A 19,291-nucleotide genomic window follows, 5' to 3' on the forward strand; every position below is an offset into this window, starting at 1 on the left:
AGGGCCCCTCTTAGGTTTAAACTTAAAAAAAAAAAAAAAAAAAAAAAAAGTCTAACAAAATAATAAGGAATTGTAGGCAAGAATATTCCTGACAAAGGACATGAATGCGGGCCCTGAGAAAACAAGGCAATTGGTGAATTGTACAGACTGAGTGACTAGAACAGTTCTCAAAGTGTGGTGCCCAGACCAGCAGCACCAGGAACTTAGAAACACAAATCTCAAGCCCCACTACAAACCTACTGAATTAGAAACTTTGGGAATGGAACCCAGGAATCTAGGGTTTAACAGGCACTACAGGGGATTCTGACACAAGCTCAAGTTTGAGAACTACTGAGAGAGACTCTGCAATGGAGGATAGTGAAACAGGACATTGTGGCTTAAGATGGGAACAGAGAGAGAAATGGAGGCCAGTCATACAAAATATCACATGTTAAGGTTTAATCTTAAGTGCACAACAGGCCCATTAAGGAGCTTTAAGCAAGGAAGTGATCAGCTTTACATTTTTAAAGGTTACCCTGTGTTTTGAGTAACCTTTCACCTGAGTCAAGAGTACAGGAGAGGAGTGACCGCGTGGAAGATGGCAGCAGAGGAAGTGTGTCTGTCCCTTGGACTAATAACCACCAAGGAACTGAATCCTGACATCACCTGAGTGGGATTGGAAACAAATCTACATCTATGAGATGACTGAGCCCTCTGACAACCTAACTGCAGGCTTGTGAGAGGTCTAAAGCCAGCAGACACAGTTAAGTCACACCCGAACTCTTCACTCACAGAAGCTGTGAAATAACAAATGCTTTGAGCCATTAAGTTTGGGGAAAATTTGTTAGTGCAGTATATTACAGTTACAATGCTATTTTATGTGATTTCAGCCATTTATATCATAATAAAACATACAAGCAGTTATAATCATTCAGGACTATATCCTATATAAAACTTCAAACACATTTTATTTTATTTATTTATTTATTTATTTATTTATTTATTTATTTATTTAACGTTTATTCATTTTTGAGAGACAGAGAGAGACGGCATGAGCGGGGAAGGGGCAGAGAGAGGGAGATACAGAATCTGAAACAGGCTCCAGGCTCTGAGCTCTCAGCACAGAGCCTGATGTGGGGTTCGAACTTACGAACCGTTGAGATCACGACCTGAGCTGAAGTCGGATGCTTAACCGACTGAGCCACCCAGGTGCCCCTCAAACACATTTTAATGTAGAAATATTAATTGTAAGGTAGGTAATATAACCATTATATAAATTCTAAACAATTTTATAAATGTATCATATATATAAATATTTTATATAAAAATGTCTTTTTATACTTGTAAAATATATAAAGTATCTTGACTGCTTCTCTCTAGCATTAGCAAATATCTCTAAGCACAATACATACTTAGAGCTGGGTTTCTTATTCACAATACTGAAAGTAAATCCGTATCTCAAAGTTGTCTGAAGCATTTGTAATATATATACATCTCTTCCCAACTTCTTGTCAGCTCTGATTACAGCATCACTGATTTTTTATCTTACAGAAAGAGAGTGAGCAGGGGGAGGAGTAGAGGGAGAGGTGGGGGAGGGAGAGGGGGGAGAGAGGGAAGAAGAGAGGGGAGAGAGGGGGAGAGGGGGGAGAAGGGGGAGGGGGGAGAGAGGGGGGAGAGAGAGACAGGGAGAGAGAGAGAGGAAGGGAGGGAGGGAGGGGGGAGAAAGGGGAAGGGAGAAAGGGAGAGGGGGGTGGAGGGAGAGGGGAGAGAGAACGAACCCCAGGCAGACTCCACACTCAGTAAGGAGCTGGACCCGGGGCTCAATTCCACAACCCTAGGATCATGACCAGAGCAAAAATCAAGAGTCAGACACTCAACTGACTGAGCCACCCAGGTGCCCCATGATTAGAGCATCATTGTTTTAACTTTGCAATACGCTTGACCAAAACTCATACCAGAAATTTAAAAAAAATCATTTTCTCACTCTTCATTTGTGCTATTGTTTTAATTATCTTTAATTGTTTACTTGCAGCAATCTTTTTTATTTTTTTTTTAGAGAAAGCAAGCACTAGCACATGGAAATGGGGGAGGGGCAGAGAGTGGAAGGGAGAGAATCCCAAGCAGGCTCCGTGCTCCCTCCCACAAACAGTGAGATCATGACCTGAGCCCAAATCAGGAGCCAACGCTAAGTCACCCAGGTGTCCCTTTGCAGGAATCTTTATAACCCACTTTTCATTTTGTGTTCCCACACACTAAAAGCAAACAGGAAGGGGAGAGAGGAGGAAGAAGAAAAAACTATTTCAACATAATACTCTAAAGTGTAAGAGGCAGGAAAAACAACTTCAATCTCAAATTCTTTTTTTTTTTTCTAGGTTTATTTATTTTGCGGGAGGAGGAGAGAGAGAGCGCTCGAGAGCAGGGTAAGGGCAGAGAGAGGCCCAAGCAGGCTCCACACTGTCAGCACAGAGCCCAATGTGGGGCTTGAACTCACAAAACTGTTGAGATCATGACCTGAGTCAAAAAAGAGTTGGATGCTTAACTAACTGAGCCACCAGATGCCCCTGAAATTCTATTCTTACTTAATAGGTTTCTGTCTCATAGTAATATTTGTGGATTATCGGGTTTGGCAAATGCATACAAGTGTCGGTATTGTTGGATACCAGAATTCTCACGGTAGACGGGACATACAAATAGGAAATGAGGAAGGAGAAGAACTGTGTGGAGTTGGACCAGAATTCATGATATCTAAAATAACATTTCTTAGTTCTGTCCACTGAAAAGATCTAGAGGCAATGAGCACCAGGAATCATGGACACACCGAGGGCCCATATTTTGGTTTCTAAATACCATCTCTAATAATAAGCCAAAAACTCTGTTCTTATTACCAAAAAAAAAGGACAATTCCAGGGGTGCCTGGGTGGGTCAGCAGTTAAGTGTCCAACTCTTGATTTCAGCTCAGGTGATCATCTCACAGTTTCGTGGGTTTGAGCCCCATGTCGGGCTCTGCACTGGCAGCATGGAGCCTGCTTGGGATTCTCTCTCTCCCTCTTACTGCCCCCCTCCCCACTCATGCTATCTCTGTCTCTCTCAAAACAAATTAAATAAACTTTAAAAAAGAACAAATACAACAACGGACAAACCAAAGATGAGTTAAGAAGGGTACACGATGAGATCCTTTTGTAGTTCAAAAGCATGATGACTGGGTGTTTGTTCCCATTGTTGTATGACATATGCCTCCCTCAAACCTTGTTACAACCTCCGCAAGGCAGGAGGAAGAAGGGTACAAAGATAAGCCAGAGTATCTTGCAATGCTGGAAAGATATTAAGTACTCAAAAAATCAACAACACCCTTTTGATACAGGTGAATATCAGGAAACCAGTTTCAAAGTGCTTCCATTGACCAAATCTAGAACTGTAGAAACATCAAATTAAGAACAGTAATAAATTCTAGGGGTGCCCGGGGCACCTGGGTAGCTCAGTTGGTTAAGCTTCCAACTTCGGCTCAGGTCATGATCTCGTGGTTTGTGAGTTCAAGTCCCGCACCGGGTTCTGTGTTGACAGCTTGGAGCCTGGAGCCTGCTTCAGATTCTATGTTTCTCTCTCTCTCTCTCTCTCTCTCTCCAGCCCCTCCCCTACTCACACTCTCTCTCAAAAATAAACATTAAAAAAAAAAAAATTCTAGGGGTGCCAGGGTGGCTCAGTCCATTAAGCATCCAACTCTTGATTTCAGCTCAGGTCATGATCTCAACTCATGCTGGGCTCCACACTCAGTGTGGTGCCTGCCCGAGGTTGTCTCTCCCTCTTCCTCTGCACGCTCACCTCAAAATACACAAATATTTAAAACAAAACCAAAGAGCAACAAATTCCAATCCACTGACTAAAGAGTTCATACTCATGACTGTCAGGAAGATAGACAGATGGACACAGACACCTAAATATAAATTAAAAATATATTCATACACACACACAGATACAAAAATGTACTTGGCCTTTGTCCCTGGTTCCTAGCAAAGATCTCCTAAAACTCTTAGAATTTCCTGAATAGCAACAATGTCTTCTGTCATTCATAGTAAGTCCCTTTAGACTAATATAATTTATGCTAACAAAGTGACTCCTGGGAAGCCCTCAGACAGTTCCACCAGAAGGACCAAGCACGTGACTACAGAGAGTTAGAAATTTTACTAACAGCCCCCCTCTATATCAGGGATAGGAGGGAAGATGGAGACTGAGTTAAATCATCTGACCAATGATTTAATTAACCATGCTATTATATTCAAACCCCAGATTTAAAATTCTTAAACAATTCCAATTGGTGAACACACCAATGTGCTAAGACAGTGCCATGCCTGGAGAGGGTAGGGAAGCTCAGAAAATGATGGATTTGAAAAATCAGAATTCAGGGAGCCTGGGTGGCTCAGTCGGATATGCATCCAACTCTTGATTTTAACTCAGGTCATGATCTCAGAGTTCATGGGATCAAGCCACGTGCTAGGCTCTGTGCAGACAGTACAGAACCTGCTTGGGATTCTCTCTCTCCCTCTGCCCCTCCTCCCACTTACACACACACACACACACACACACACACACACTCTCTCTCTCTCTCTCTCTCTCTCTCTCTCTAAATAAACTTTAAAAACAACAAAAAAAAGATAAGTCAGAATTCTGCAACTGTCACACAGCAACGCCACTCAACCGTAAGATCTGAATGGCCTCCTTATCATGGGTGATTCTGTAGTATCATCATTGGTCATTTGGGAAACTTGACTGATTCACTGAGTCATGTAGATCTTCCAAATGCTGACCAATTTAACTGAACACTTTTTAAAAATCAGTCTTAATATTACTGCCCATCTCATCAGAAAAGTGTGTAAGCACTGGGAATTATCAAGCTCACGGTAGCAGATACAAGTTACCCAAAGTTCTAGTTTTTGCTTAAAAGCCTGAATTTTATCACTGGCAATAAATACTATCATTTGTTTTTTCCTTAAAGGTCACTTCTTTTCAAGAAAACACCTACCAAATACCTTACCTTTAAAATAATTATATATTTTGTCTACTAGTCATTTTTTTTTTAATATATATTTTAGAGTGCACGAGAGCGCATAAGCAGGGGAGAGGAACGAGGAGGGGGGGGAGAGGGACAAGGAGTGGGGCGGGGAGAGGAGAGGGTGGGGATATCTTAAGCAGGCTCCACGCTCAGCATGAAAGCCGATACAGGGCTCATTCCCATGACTCTGGGATCATGACCTGAGCCAAAATCAAGAGTCAGACAACCACCTGAGCCACCCAGGTACCCTTATTAGTCATTCTTTTTTTTTTTTTTTTTTTTTCCCAACGTTTATTTATTTTTGGGACAGAGAGAGACAGAGCATGAACGGGGGAGGGGCAGAGAGAGAGGGAGACACAGAATCGGAAACAGGCTCCAGGCTCTGAGCCATCAGCCCAGAGGCTGACGCAGGGCTCGAACTCACGGACCGCGAGATCGTGACCTGGCTGAAGTCGGACGCTTAACCGACTGCACCACCCAGGCGCCCCATTAGTCATTCTTTAATACAGAAACGATATGCTAGGAAAAAAGCAGCTAGTTCAGCTCACAACCCAAACAACTGCACAAGTACTTCACTTTAAGATAACCATCATACTTCAGGCAGAAGCACTTTGGGGGTACTTCCCATTTCATCACATAGAATATTAAAAAGACATGCACCCTGAGATCAAGCTTCGATTAAGATTACTATTTTACTGTTTCAGGGCACCTGGGTGGCCGAGTCGGTTGAGCATCTGACTTCAGCTCAGGTCATGATCTTGCAGTTCATGAGTTCGAGCCTCGCATCGGGCTCTGTGCTGACAGCTCAGAGCCTGGAGCCTGCTTCGGATTCTGTGTCTCCTGCTCTCTCTACCCTTCCTCTGGTCACACCGTGTCTCTCTCTCTCAAAAACAAAGATTAAAAAAACGTTTTGAAAATAAAAGATTACTATTTTACTGTTTCATCATCAGGCTTTTTGGTTTTAACCTTTACTGCAATGGTTAAGATGAACGGTTAACATGTTTTTTGCCACCTTACAAAGCTTTATTATGGCGACTTGACAGAGCCGACTCACACGGACCATGAGCCAAGACACGCCAGCTAAAACACAACTTCAAGTTTAACCCAGGATCCAGAGCAGAGGTGCCAAGTCTGCGGCTAGTGCCATTCCCGTGGGAATGGCCGCACCACATGGCCTCCCACGCGAGCCCCAGCACCCTCACACTACAGAGGCGCCCCTGCTGGAGGCTGCAAGGCAGGGAGCCCTCAGAGACCCTCTTGGGACTCAGGGCACAGTGGCTCCTCTCTGGGGTTGCCAAGTCCCGGCAAAGGAGGGGAGGGGGACAACCGACCGACCTCCCTTAATGCCCAAGTGTGTGTGTGGTTGGGGGGAGGGGGGAGGGACCAACACGAATCCATTTTTATTTTCGGGGCAGCAGGGCAGGATCATCATGCGACAATTACCTTTCGTCATGCAACAATTACCAGGTGCACTTCGAGGACCATCTTTCTAAAGCTCTGCCCGTGCCACAGAAGCAACCCGGCTCTTCACAGCCTGGCTTCCCTCATGACACGTAGCCCTTCCGCTGGACTGGAGAGCTGCCCAACAGCAAGAATGGCAAGCAAATTTTCTCCAGACTTTTGGGCCGCCGGCGGCTGGGAAATCTGTTTTGGCCCCAGGAGAAACCAGCAGCCACTGGCATTGCCCAGATGCTGCTGCAGGGCAGAGATAACAGGCACAGGAAAGGTGGGGTGGCAGGGTCCTCCCATGTATGGTAACTACACCAACAGAGTTTGGTGCAACTGCCTTGATTCAAAAACTAACACACCAGCAGTTTTAACAACACTGCTTACATACCAGCATGTTTAAATGTAACACGGGGGGGAGGGGGGGCAAATAACACTCTAGTATTAAGAAAATAGCTTGTAACTTTGTAGACCTCTAAAAGGGGATAGGGGCCCCCAAAAGACCTCAAACAATACTTTGTGAAATGCTGCACCGTAGCATTTTTTACATTATAAGTGTACATTCTGTTTCACTGGTAAGTTACACTATAAATCATTAAATAACTTCTAAAATGTTTCCTTCACAAAAGAAAACCAGATAAAGACAGTATCATGTATAACTTTTAAATTTTTTACTCTTTCTAAATTTAAACATCCTAAAATTTCTTTATTATCAAATACAATATATGTAACAAAGAGCAAGCTAAACTTAAACACTTCAGCCTTTTCCTCATAAAGTATTTTAAAAATATTATTTAACCAAAAAGATTCTGCACCTAAGCATACTAAGATCTGCTTCAGTCTTTTCTTTATCCTAACTTTAATTTTTTTTTTTTTTTGACAGAGAGAGAGCGCGAGCGCGCACGCATGCAGAGCAGGGGAGAGGGGCAGAGGGACAGAGAGGATCCTAAGCATGCTCCATGCTCAGCGAGGAGCTCAGTAGGGCTCGAGCCCATGACCCTAGCATCATGACCCAGCCAAAATCAAGAGTCGAACGCTCAACCCACGGAGCCACCCAGGCGCCCTTAATTTAACTTTTTTTAGCCACCCTCACGTGATTATAAAATGTGTGTCTTCATAAAGCTGTAGTATCATTCACTGTCTCATGAAAGATGTTAAAGTACACCATTCGATACCTTCTCCCCGGAGAGTCTTTCCAAATGTGTCGTCAGTCCATTTATTTCTTTGTCTTTCTCTGCCAACTGAAGCTGAAAAAAGAAATCATTTTTTTCATTATCCACTCTCTCCCTACACATCAAGAGCTAGTTTATACCATTCTATCAAAATACTTACTATTACCATAACCCATGTATTTCCTTAGGTCTTATTCTTTGACATCTCTGGATATATCCCCCCCGCCCCCCCAAAATTTGTTTAAATGTGAGTGTTCTCGAAGTTTCTTCTCTGGCTTCTTCTCTCTATATTCCCCCTAAAAACTTCCTTTTTTCTATGCCTTCAACTATGATCCCCATGGGAAAAATCACAACTATTAACTAATGTGGCACACCTCTTTCTTCCCCAAGTTCCAAATCTTTTTTATAGATACAGTACTTTTCTTTTTTAAGTGTTTATTTACTTTTGAGAGAGAGAGAGACAGAGCAAGCAGGGGAGGGGCAGACACAGAATCTGAGCTGTCAACACAGAGCCCAACACAGGGCCCAAAATGGTGAACCACAAGATCATGACTGAGCCGAAGCTGGATGTTTAACCGACTGAGCGACCCAGGTGCCTCTCTTTTTAAGTTTATTGACTTATTTTGGGGCAGGAGGGGGTGGGTGGGGAGGAGAGCAGGAGAGAGAAGGACGGTCACATTCAAGTGGTGGTGGGGAAGCAGAGAGGGAAGGAGAGAGAATCCAAAGCAGACTCTGCACTGTCAGCACAGAGTCCGATGTGGGCTGTGAGATCATGACCTGAGCCAAAATCAAGAGTCGCACACTTAACTAACTGAACTACCGTAAGCACCCTCAAATCTGTCTTTTCAATTGACGGATGACATGTTTTCATTATTGTCTTTCTACATTTTGAGGGCAAGGGGTCCCAAACCTACTTTTCTAACTTTTGCTAACAGATATTACCAATCTCAGAGCCCAGTGTGACTGAAGCTAGGAAGCTATGTTACACTTCCTACTCCTCTTCCCACCATCGTCAGTCTAAGTCATTCATTCATTTAACCACCGCCCATTTGCATTATAAGCATTATGGATACAAACACAAAACTATCCTTCAAATAATTTTTCCCTGAGGATGCCTTTCAAAGATTTCCTTGACAGACTCGTGTCCTATTCAAGAGTAAGTGATCAAGGACGGTCCCCAAAGGGGTGGCCTTTATCAAGTAATTCTCTAATATTTCAATCTGATTTTCTCACCTTCAAAAACTCTTTCCACCTGTAAATCTCCTCAGTGTTACCAAATTACTTCACAAAGACCCACTATAGTTGGGTCCCTTTCTTTACTCCTAGAAAATTCTTAACAACAAATAGCACTAAAATTCCATTTTAGGCCCCCCAAAACGTGGCTTCGATCTATCAAGTCCAATCTACTCCATTACAGACATCGAAGTCTTATTACTCAAGATTGCTCATAATCTCCAGACTATGCTCTGCACTTTTCACCCCCAAACCTGTATATTAATGCTTTTCTATCTGCTTAGAATGCCGCTTCTTTCTTTCCCGAGCTCTGCTTCTCCTCCCCTCCAGTTTTCTCTTTCAAGGGTCTGTTTTCTCCATGTTTAACTCCTAAATATTCCCCCGAAAACAGCTCTAAGGTACTTCTTAGACTTATCATTCACGTAGAACTTCATCCCATTTTGCTTTGTCCAACGAGTATCTGTTTAGTGAGTACTATCTCAACAGTGCAAAAGAAGTCAAAGGGCATTAAACAAAAAGCCAAGCACCTTTACCAGCAGCATAATCTAGAACATTAATTTTGATGCTCACTTTGATCATTAATGAACTAAAAACATTATTTAACTTCCCATGAATCTGACAGATGATTAGCTGGGTCACGAATATCAAGGAGTTGTGAGTATCACCATGATACCACTAGCAATCTCTAGTAGACTGTAAACTCCTTAAGCATAGATAGCATTGTGCCATACCTGTGTGATCACCCAGATAAAAGCTAACACAGTGCTCTCTCTATATAGTAGGCTTTAATTTTACTAAATGAGTTTTTTTCTAGTCAATATGCAAAGATAAAGTTCACATAAATTCAGTATTCACACTTTATAATAAGGAAAGTTGCCAGTCATTGAAAACAATATCCACAGCGATTCCAGAAACAATAATCTCATTGATTAAAAGTCTGAAAATTTCATTCTGACAATAGATCAAGATCGAAAAAAAGACCACCAGTAAAATTACCTTAGTATATAATGTGCACCCTCTCCAGCCCCCAGGGAGAAACCTAATCTTTGCTGTCTTTAAGAACATTTAAAAATTGTAAGTAGAATTAGCTAAACTATAGCAAAGTTAAATCATTCAAAACTTCCTGATCTTTAGTCACACAAAATATGCAAATTACATGTACATATAGATACCAAAATATGTAAGATTATACTTTATTCCTTAGAATAAAAATATCTTCCTACTTATTAATTAGCTAAACAGCCTGCTATTTTTTTTCTCTAACACTCTTCAAATATAATTTAGTATTTAAGCCTGTTTGTTGCCTATTATCACACTGGCAAAAACAATTTTAATTAAGATTGTATCACTGGGGTGCCTGGGTGACTCAGTCAAACACCTGACTCTTGATTTCGGCTCAGGTCGTGATCTCTCAGTTCATGTGATCAAGGCCCAGGTCAGGCTCTGCACTGACAGTTTGGAGCCTGTTTGGAATTCTCTCTCTCCTCTCCCTCTGCCCTCTCTTCTGTGCACACGCTCTCTCTCTCTCAAAATAAACTTAAGAAAAATAATAATAAACATGTGGCCTCCTAATGACATAATTAAAAAAAGATTACATCACTCTGCAGTACTTTTTAGGATCACAGGTAACACATTTTGGTGATTCATTTGATAACACTCATATAAATTTTAAAATTACTAATCATATTATTATATCCCCACAAAAATGTCAAGGCCCTAAAATTATTTTTTTCAATATATTTGAGAGAGGTTGAGAGGGAGACAGAGACAGAATGAGAATCCCACGCAGGCCTCACACCGTCAGCGTGGAGCCCAATGCAGGGCTCGAATCCACATACGATGAGATCATGACCTAAGCTGAAACCAAGAGTCAGACCCTCAACAAACTGAGTCACCCAGGAGCCCTGAGGCCCTAAAATAATTTTACATACACCCATGTTTGTTTCTAAATGAATAAATAGGGGGATGCCTGGGTGACTCAGTCAGTTAAGCATCGGCTCAGGTCATGATCTTGCAGTCTGTGGGTTAGAAACCCACATCGGGCTCTGTGCTGACAGCTCAGACCCTGAAGCCTGCTTTGGATTCTGTGTCTCCCCCTCTTTCTCTGCCCTTCCCCCACTTGCACTCTGTGTCTCTCTTAAAAATAAATAAACATTAAAAAACTTATTAATGAACAAATATGATAATGAAATGATCACTTTTCATCTTAGAAATGAAGCAATTAAAAGATATCATTTTAATTAGCCATCAAAATGAACAGAATTAAAGCCACAATGGTAATATGTATGGGTATTCATTTTCTCAGTTCATAGTTAATTAACTATACTCCACTAAACATGTAGTACATTTTTACTTATACACAAAAATACTATCCCAATTATCTATGTTAAAACTGCACATCAGATTGATAAAAATTATAGCTAACACATCTGCAAAAGTACCAGGTGCACCTGCCTCACGTTATACAAATACTGACTTACTTTGTAATTGTCCTCTACTTCAGCTAGTGCTAGTTTTATATTTTCAGCAATCTCCACTTGTTCTTTCCATTTCAGTTCCATTTTTGCAAGTTCATCGGCATATTTATTGCATTTTGTTTTCTCATCCTAAATGAAATTAGAATTACCAAAGACTTTTAAAAACACAGATACAGCCATTATCTTTATGAACATATTTAGATATGTACTGAATGTTTCATTTTAACACTAACAATAGAAAAACTGAAATAATGTCAGTAGACAATGGGAAAAATCATTTTAAGTCCATACAACGAAATAGTATATATTTAACAGAACAAAGTAGATCCACACATTAATAAGGAACAAGATACATTAATTTAAAATAGCAAGTTGCAAAAACAAAATATACAGTATAATCTTATTTTTGTTTTTAAAGTTAGCACAATCTTATATGACTCTATATCATGTTGTGTAGAAAAATATAAACAAAATATGAATAGCTCTCATCACTTGGAATCAGGATCATGATGGTACCTTTTACCATTTTTACTCTTTATTTCTATAATGCCTAAGATTTCACAATAAGCATATACAACTTTTGCAAAGAGAGGTAAGAAAAAAGAAAAAAGAATCATATGATTATAATGACGCTGCTTCCAGATGTAGACAAACAAAACTCTGGGATTTCCTAACCAAGATATTATCTAGGTTGACTTCTTATACAATGCTCTTCTCTACAACCAAGAATATTAAAAGAAAGGAGTTACAAACCATGACAAAAGGGTAAATTGGCAATTTCATTTTGAATGTCTTATATTCAAGGTAAAAGTTTAAAAATATGCTCTAAGCAACTTTTTAGCAATTAATCCTAGATCAACTTACTATCCATTACCATACCTCACACCACACACAAAAATAAACTTAAAATTGTTAACAGGCCTAAATTTAGTGAAACCCAGGACTATAAAACTTATGGAAGAAAAAAATCTTTACAAGTTGGATTATAGGTGTGTGTTTCTTAGAACATAAAAAGCAGAGGGGTGCGTGGGTGGCTCAGTCAGTTGAGCATCTGACTCTTGATTTCAGTTCAGGTCATGATCTCACGGCTCTTGAGTTCAAGCCCCATCAGGCCCTGCACTGACAGCAGAGTCTACCTGGGATTCTGTCTGCCTCTTTCTGCCCCTTCCCCGCTTGCTATCTCTCAAAATAAATAAACTTAAAAAAAAGAACATAAAAAGCACAAAACATTAAAGAGCAAATTGACAAATCTGTACTTAATCAAAAGTTTTTCTAAAAACACCGTTAAGGAAATGAAAAGGCAAGTTACAGACTGGGAGAAAATATTTCCCAAACATGTTTCAAAAGACTTCTACCCACAATAAAGCTTACAATTCAGTAATAAAATGAACTCAATGTTTAAAACAGCAAAGATCTGAACTCTCCCAATAAAAAGGAAAATGAACTACCAATAAAAGCAACAACATGGATAAATTTCAAAATAATTATGCTGAAAGAGGACAGGAAAAAAAAAAAGAGTATATACCATATGACCGCATTTATACCAACTGTATAAAAGGTAGGCTACAGTGGCAGAAAGCAAGCCAACAGTTTCCTGAGGGTGGCAATAGAGGGAGGAATGAGTTCCAAATAGAACTGCTCATTTCAGCAGCATGTATACCAAATGGGTACATAAAAACTTTGGCAAGTAATAGAAATGTTATCTTGGCACTATAATATTTTCACAACTGTATGTATGGCAAAACTGATCAAACTGCAGATTGTATACAGCTCAAGGCGCCTGGGTGGCTCAGTTGATTAAGTGTCCAACTTCAGCTCAGGTCATGATCTCAGGGTTTGTGGGTTTGAGCCCGCATCAGGCTCTGTGCTAACAGCTCAGAGCCTGGAGCCTGCTTGGGACTCTGTGTTTCCCTCTCTCTCTCTCTGCCCCTCCCCCACTTGAGCTCTGTCTCTCTCAAAAATAAACATTAAAAAACATTTTTTTAAACAAATATAAGCAGTTCATTGGATTTCAACAAATATATGCAGTTTACTGCACCTCAACACAACTTGGAAAAAATATGTACCTTGAGGAAGTTTTTGGCTTAGGAACATTCTATCATCCTTTCAGTAATACTGTATGACAACATTTTAAAAAACAGGCATCCTGAATTGTTTCAGACTTGATGAAAAAAGTTTAGTCCCTCATAAACAACTACTTTAACTCAAGGGTAAAACTATTCTCATCGATCCTTCTACAGAAGAAAGGAACAAAAACTTTCAAAGTTTAAAAGATTAAGTACTATTTAGAAGGCAGCAACAAAATATTTTAATTACTACAGTAACATTGAACTAATGTATGAACATTATTCTATAGTTCTAAATATCTCTTTCCTCTCTACATGCACAGAAAAATACACACACTCACAAAAAATTAAAAAATCACAAACACAAAACGCCTTTGCCTCCCTTCTCCAAATCAGGTATAAATGAGAAGCATTTTCCCTCTGTCCTTGAAATACTCCGGGAGTGAATGCTACCAAGACAGTTGTAAAACTGAAATGTATGAAGAATACAGTTTTAAAATAGTCACAATAAGTAACACCATAAAAGCAATAGCTCATTTGGTTAACATTCTCTTTTCCCACTTTATAATTCTGGTCAATTTAAGATGTGGTAAAATTCTTTGCTATTAATACAGGGAATATAAAAAGAGCACTTCCCTTTATCAAGTTCTATCCAGCCTCAATTAATCACTTGCCCATTATCAAGAAAGGACACTAATGATGTTAGGATAATTTTACATACAGGCCTATGTGTGCAGGTACACAGAACAACCCCTCTCATCATCTCAAAAGTGAAACTCAATACCAGTATATGGATACGAAAAAGAAACCCCAAGATTTATAAATAAATATAAATATAGGTAAGCTAAGCCATTATATCTGATAAATCTCACACAAGAGAGCCAGCTTACCTGCAAGAGCTGTTTACATTTATTGTATTTTTCTGTTTTGTCAGCAATTTCTTTGGTCATTTCACAGACTTGTCCCTTTGTTACAATGTCAGAATCTGTCTCAGCTATTAGACAAGAAAATAATATTATCAATTATCAAAACAGAAAATAATATTAAAAATTATTTTGCCCCCATATTATCTTCCTGTTCAAAATAACTTAAAGGTCAGTATACTGTGAGATACAATAAATGGAACAATGAAGGAGAGAAATATCTATTTAAAAACATCTAATCATACACTAAATAAAGATAGTATAAACTCTACATGAGATTTTTTAAAATGTCAGTCTGGCCAGAAACAAGATCACATTCAGTAATGAAAAGTGATTTTTTTAATCAGCTAAAAATAGTTCTTAAATGGCATGCTTGTTCTCTTCATGTAACTGAATACACAGGATAAACAGAAAGCCATACTCTGAGAAAACACTTTAAATTATTTTTCTAGTCCTTCATTACTATTCAGTGAGTATTAAGTAACTTACACAACACCACTCTACATACTACAAAAAGTGTAAATAAATGGAAGTCAGGATCCTGTTATATAGTGGCTGAACCTGATTAAATATTTAATAGCATGGGAAATTTACAATACATTTAAAAAGTCTAAAACAGCAATTACCCCAAACACTACATTAGGAAATGTATTTTTATATACTGGAGTGCTGACTTCCATTATTGTCAATCTTTAACATAAAGTGAAAAAAAGAAATTAGGACAAGTGAAAACCTAGACTTAATTCAAACTGTCATGTTCATACATTCACCAGATCTTCCTAATCTATTCTAGAAGTTAATAAACTAATAAAAATTTAACTTGCCCACCAATAGGTATACTAACCACATAGTACCCGGGTCAAAAAAATTAAATAAAAGAAAAAAAAAAAAAGAGAGAAACATAAATAGAACAGGAGATTAATCCCCACCCCACCCCCTGCAACAGAACTATACAACTGAATTACCATAAATGCCTCGAGATTCCACAGATTTAGTGGAATATTAATTAAAAATTCAATTATTGGCTTCTATACTATAGCCTAACTGCTATAACCATTTAAGCTTACAAACTCCAGCTCATTTAATACCTATGAATATTCTCATGAAGATAAATACTAGTTCACACTCATTTTATGTATTTCACATGTAAGACTTTCTTACTATTAAGCCCCTTACTTTATCTTTGCCTTAATCCTCTCATAAGAATTTTCAGAAGCTCCCTAAGACTCACACACTTGGAATAAGGCAGTATAAATAAGTATCAATACTCATCAAGGCAGGACACTACACAAAATGGCTAAAAGATTTTTACCTGTAGAAGGCTTTACATCTACATTAGAGGCAGTAGTAGCTGGGTCTGTGTTTATTGAAGCATCATTCACTTTTTGCTGATTTCCGATTTTCTTTGTTAAGACACTGGTGCTATTGGCCTATTCAAAATGTAACAAACTGTTATATGAGTTATATTTCCTTCCTTCAGTAATTGTCACATAAAGAAATTCTGAGAAGTCTACAAAGCTGCTATTGTGTCTTAAAGACCAGCAAAGACTAAAGGTAACACCCATCACTTTACTAACTGACCTAAAAGTTACAACAGACAAAAACTTTATTTTGGTTTTCCTTGCCAAATGATCAAACTACTACCAAAGCAAGCCAATCACAGAAATCTCATAAGTCATCTACTACAAAGTCATAATATACTTACAGGCCTCAACCAAAACCCGTACATGTGGGTCATACTTAAAGTATATTTTTTCACAAAAGCATTCCTAGCTTACCACATGCATTTCTGTGTAAATATCATCTGTATCAATACAGTATACAAATAAAAGTCTTTATAGCAAATTTTGTTTGCAGAAATAACTTGGTATCATTTTCAACCGCAGGTTTTAAATGTGTTTCTTTACTTCCAGCATTCCATTACATAGCAAACCTTATATTTAAGTACAATTTAAGGACCCACATTAAAACACACACCAAGGGGCACCTGGATGGCTCAGTTAAGCATCCAACTCTTAAATTAGCCGTGGGTCACGATCCCAAGGTCATGGGATTGAGCCCCACAGCAGGCTCTGCACGAAGCGTGGCACCTGCTTGAGATAGTCTCTCTCTCTCCTCCATCCCCACCAATGGCACATGCAGCATGCCCTCTCAAATAAATAAATCACACACCAAAACAGAAACAATTTCTTTGTTTTCATTAAATCTGCTTACCCTCTCAGATGGAATACAAAATAATTAGCTACTTAACTCTTCCTAATCTAGTGGCTATGAGTAGGATGGAAGAACCCAATAATGACAACGAGAAACCATCTTTGACTCTGAGGATAACCAACAGTGAACCCCACTGAGGACAGGCATCAGTCACAGGAGGGATTCAATATGTACAGAGTTTTTAAGTGAAGACATTTAACAAGAACTTAGAGGGAAACGGTCAAAAAAGAGGGCCTTCCCTCCGTTTTCCCCTGCTGCTGCCCTTGCTTCCTTTCTTGGGTTTCCAGCACACAAAAATTTCAAATTTAAACCAACATATATCATTACAAACATTAGGCCAATCACTTCAATTCATGCAGAGATAAATTATATCCAAAAGGTTGATATTTAGAGTATTATAAATTTGGGGGTGCCAGGCTGGGTCAGTCAGAAGAGTACACAACTCTTGACGTTGAGGTTGTTGAGTTTGAGCCCCGTGTGGGGTGTAGAGATTAGTTAAATAAATAAAACTTTAGCTACTATAAATTTGATTTGTAAACAAAAATACTGATAAAGGAACTATTCAGTAAGAATTCAATTGTCCTTACTGATTGGTCTGAAAGTTTGTTTATTTGTTTTTGGAGCCTCTGGCATTCCTTGAATTTTTCTTTATAATGATCTGCTGCCATTTGAAGACGAAGTTTCAAATCTTCAACTTCTCTTCTCAGTTCGTGTTCTAGTGTATCAGACTTTTCCTATGAGAAAAATAAAAGATAAAAATCTCCTATCTCACATGTAATAGTAAATCCCAACTTCCTTTTCACTTTTTTCTTTCTGGCTTCTAGTTTTTATTTATTTTGGAGTTTGGGCAACAGAGCCACATTAGCTCCTAATAAATCTAGCTTTATATTCTTAGGACTGAGGTTCATTAAAAAACTAAAGAAGAACAATCCCCCTCCTGAGGAATAAGTATTACCCTGTTAAATAACCATAATACCACTTTATGAAGCTAATAAATAAAAAATTCCAAACAAAGCAATATATACCTGACATCAGAAAGTTTAATAACAGAGCAGTTCTTACTAACCATTAAGCATTTGCCTACTTAAGTTTTTCTTAAAGTTTACATTAATTTCAACCCAAGAAGTTACAATGACTAAACAAAATGAATGGAAATTTAAATTTCTGTGATCAGGAATCTGACCTTATTCTGACATAACCCAATCTATTTTGTAAGTTCTAGTGAGCTTTTGATCAAAATGAAAATTCAAAATTAGCCCACTTTACCTGGTCTTTTTTCACAGCATTTAGTTTAAGTTCTGCCACTGCATCAGCTAACTGCTTTTTTACTTTCTCATTTTCCAAGCGTGCAGTATGCAGATCTGCCATTGTTTTATCTCTCACATTTACAGCATCACTAAGTTCTTTAGCCAGAAAGACAATTTCCTGCCGAGTTGCCTGAACCTGTTCCTCTGCTTTACGAAGTTGCTCCTTTAAAAGAAAAGTATCTTCCTGAAGAAAAGCAAATAAATACGTTAGCAACGAAACCATTAAAGTAAAAACAGCAGCAGAAACAAGTTTTACTCATATTTCAACAAAGTTTTAAATTAAACACTGGTTTTCTACTCATGACTTAAAATAAAATACAGAAGTCTATTAAAAAAAACTTATGATAGGACTTTGTGTTGGAATCCCCAGATAACAATCCAATGCACTCAGTATCTCTACCACATTAAACACATGTACACTTAAGTTGATAAGCAACATGCCCAATATTTAAATCCCTGGTTAAAAAGAAATTTGAATGAAAGTTCCTGTCCCCCAAAATCTCTAACAGTTAGAACTACTTACTCACACTTTTTATGATTACCAATAAAAATAATTTCAAAAACTTCTCTGTAAGTACAAAAATTTTGGTTAAGTTTCCTATTAACTAACCGAAAACATATCCGATATAATATTCATATACCGTATCGTTATGAAACCACAGGGCAGATTGAAAACTTAGTTCTAAAAATAAAACATTTGATACACAAATATCAAAGTTGAGACAATGGGAAGATAAAAAAGTAATCAGCCCTCTTACCTAACCTAAAAGTATCTTAAAAAGTTAAAATTACTGTTAAGAAAAAAAAAAAAAAAGAGAGAGAAAAAGTTTAAATTGCCATAGTAAAATTATTTCCTTTAATATTATGAGCCCAACACATCTAGTTTCCTATTTTTTATCTTTGTACTACAAATAATATGAACTGAGAAAAAGTGCAATCCATTCTTGGTTTTTAAACTGTTAGCTCCTGGGGCGCATGGGTGGTTCAGTTCGTTAACCATTCAACTTCGGTTCAGGTCATGATCTCACAGTTCGTGAGTTCGAGCCCTGCATCAGGGTCTCTGCTGTCAGCACAGAGCCCACTTCAGATCCTCTGTCTCCCTCTCTCTGCCCCTACCACACTCACATGCGCACACTCTCTCTCTCTCTCTCAAAATAAACAAACATTTTTAAAAAACTGTTAGCTCCTTAGAAGGAAATATAAAGGATTATGTACACTGAGGTGAAGAAAATATTTGTAGATACAACATTAACAGATCTAACTATGTAAATGTCATCAGCAAAAGAGCAACAATAAAACTAGTAGAAGAAAATGTTTGGAATATAAAATTATTTTCTAATCAGCATTTTTTCAAATCAAAAAACTCTAACCACAAAAAAACCCAAAAAATTGGAGAAAGGCATAACCATGAAATTTTTAAAAATTGT

The 19,291-nt window shown here is 38.5% G+C and overlaps 1 protein-coding gene and 1 non-coding gene across 3 annotated transcripts in view; one reads left to right on the top strand and one right to left on the bottom strand.

Moving 5' to 3' along the window:
- The window catches only part of TAX1BP1 (Tax1 binding protein 1), an 87,421-nt gene that overhangs the window by 20,314 nt on the left and 47,816 nt on the right, over positions 1-19,291 (bottom strand). For both annotated transcript variants that reach the window (XM_027075171.2, XM_027075170.2), the window contains exons 9-14: positions 17,824-18,048; positions 17,145-17,291; positions 15,656-15,773; positions 14,311-14,414; positions 11,358-11,483; positions 7,648-7,719 (exon numbers count right to left, since the gene is read on the bottom strand). In XM_027075171.2, coding sequence (XP_026930972.1) covers positions 7,648-7,719; positions 11,358-11,483; positions 14,311-14,414; positions 15,656-15,773; positions 17,145-17,291; positions 17,824-18,048 — 792 coding nt within the window. The remainder of the gene's footprint in view (positions 1-7,647; positions 7,720-11,357; positions 11,484-14,310; positions 14,415-15,655; positions 15,774-17,144; positions 17,292-17,823; positions 18,049-19,291) is intronic.
- Positions 3,151-3,258, top strand: LOC113604279 (small nucleolar RNA U13). The gene has a single exon (XR_003426154.1). It is a non-coding gene; the product is annotated as a small nucleolar RNA U13 (small nucleolar RNA).

This window comes from Acinonyx jubatus, chromosome A2 (assembly GCF_027475565.1).
Source record: "Acinonyx jubatus isolate Ajub_Pintada_27869175 chromosome A2, VMU_Ajub_asm_v1.0, whole genome shotgun sequence".
Lineage (NCBI taxonomy): Eukaryota > Metazoa > Chordata > Mammalia > Carnivora > Felidae > Acinonyx > Acinonyx jubatus.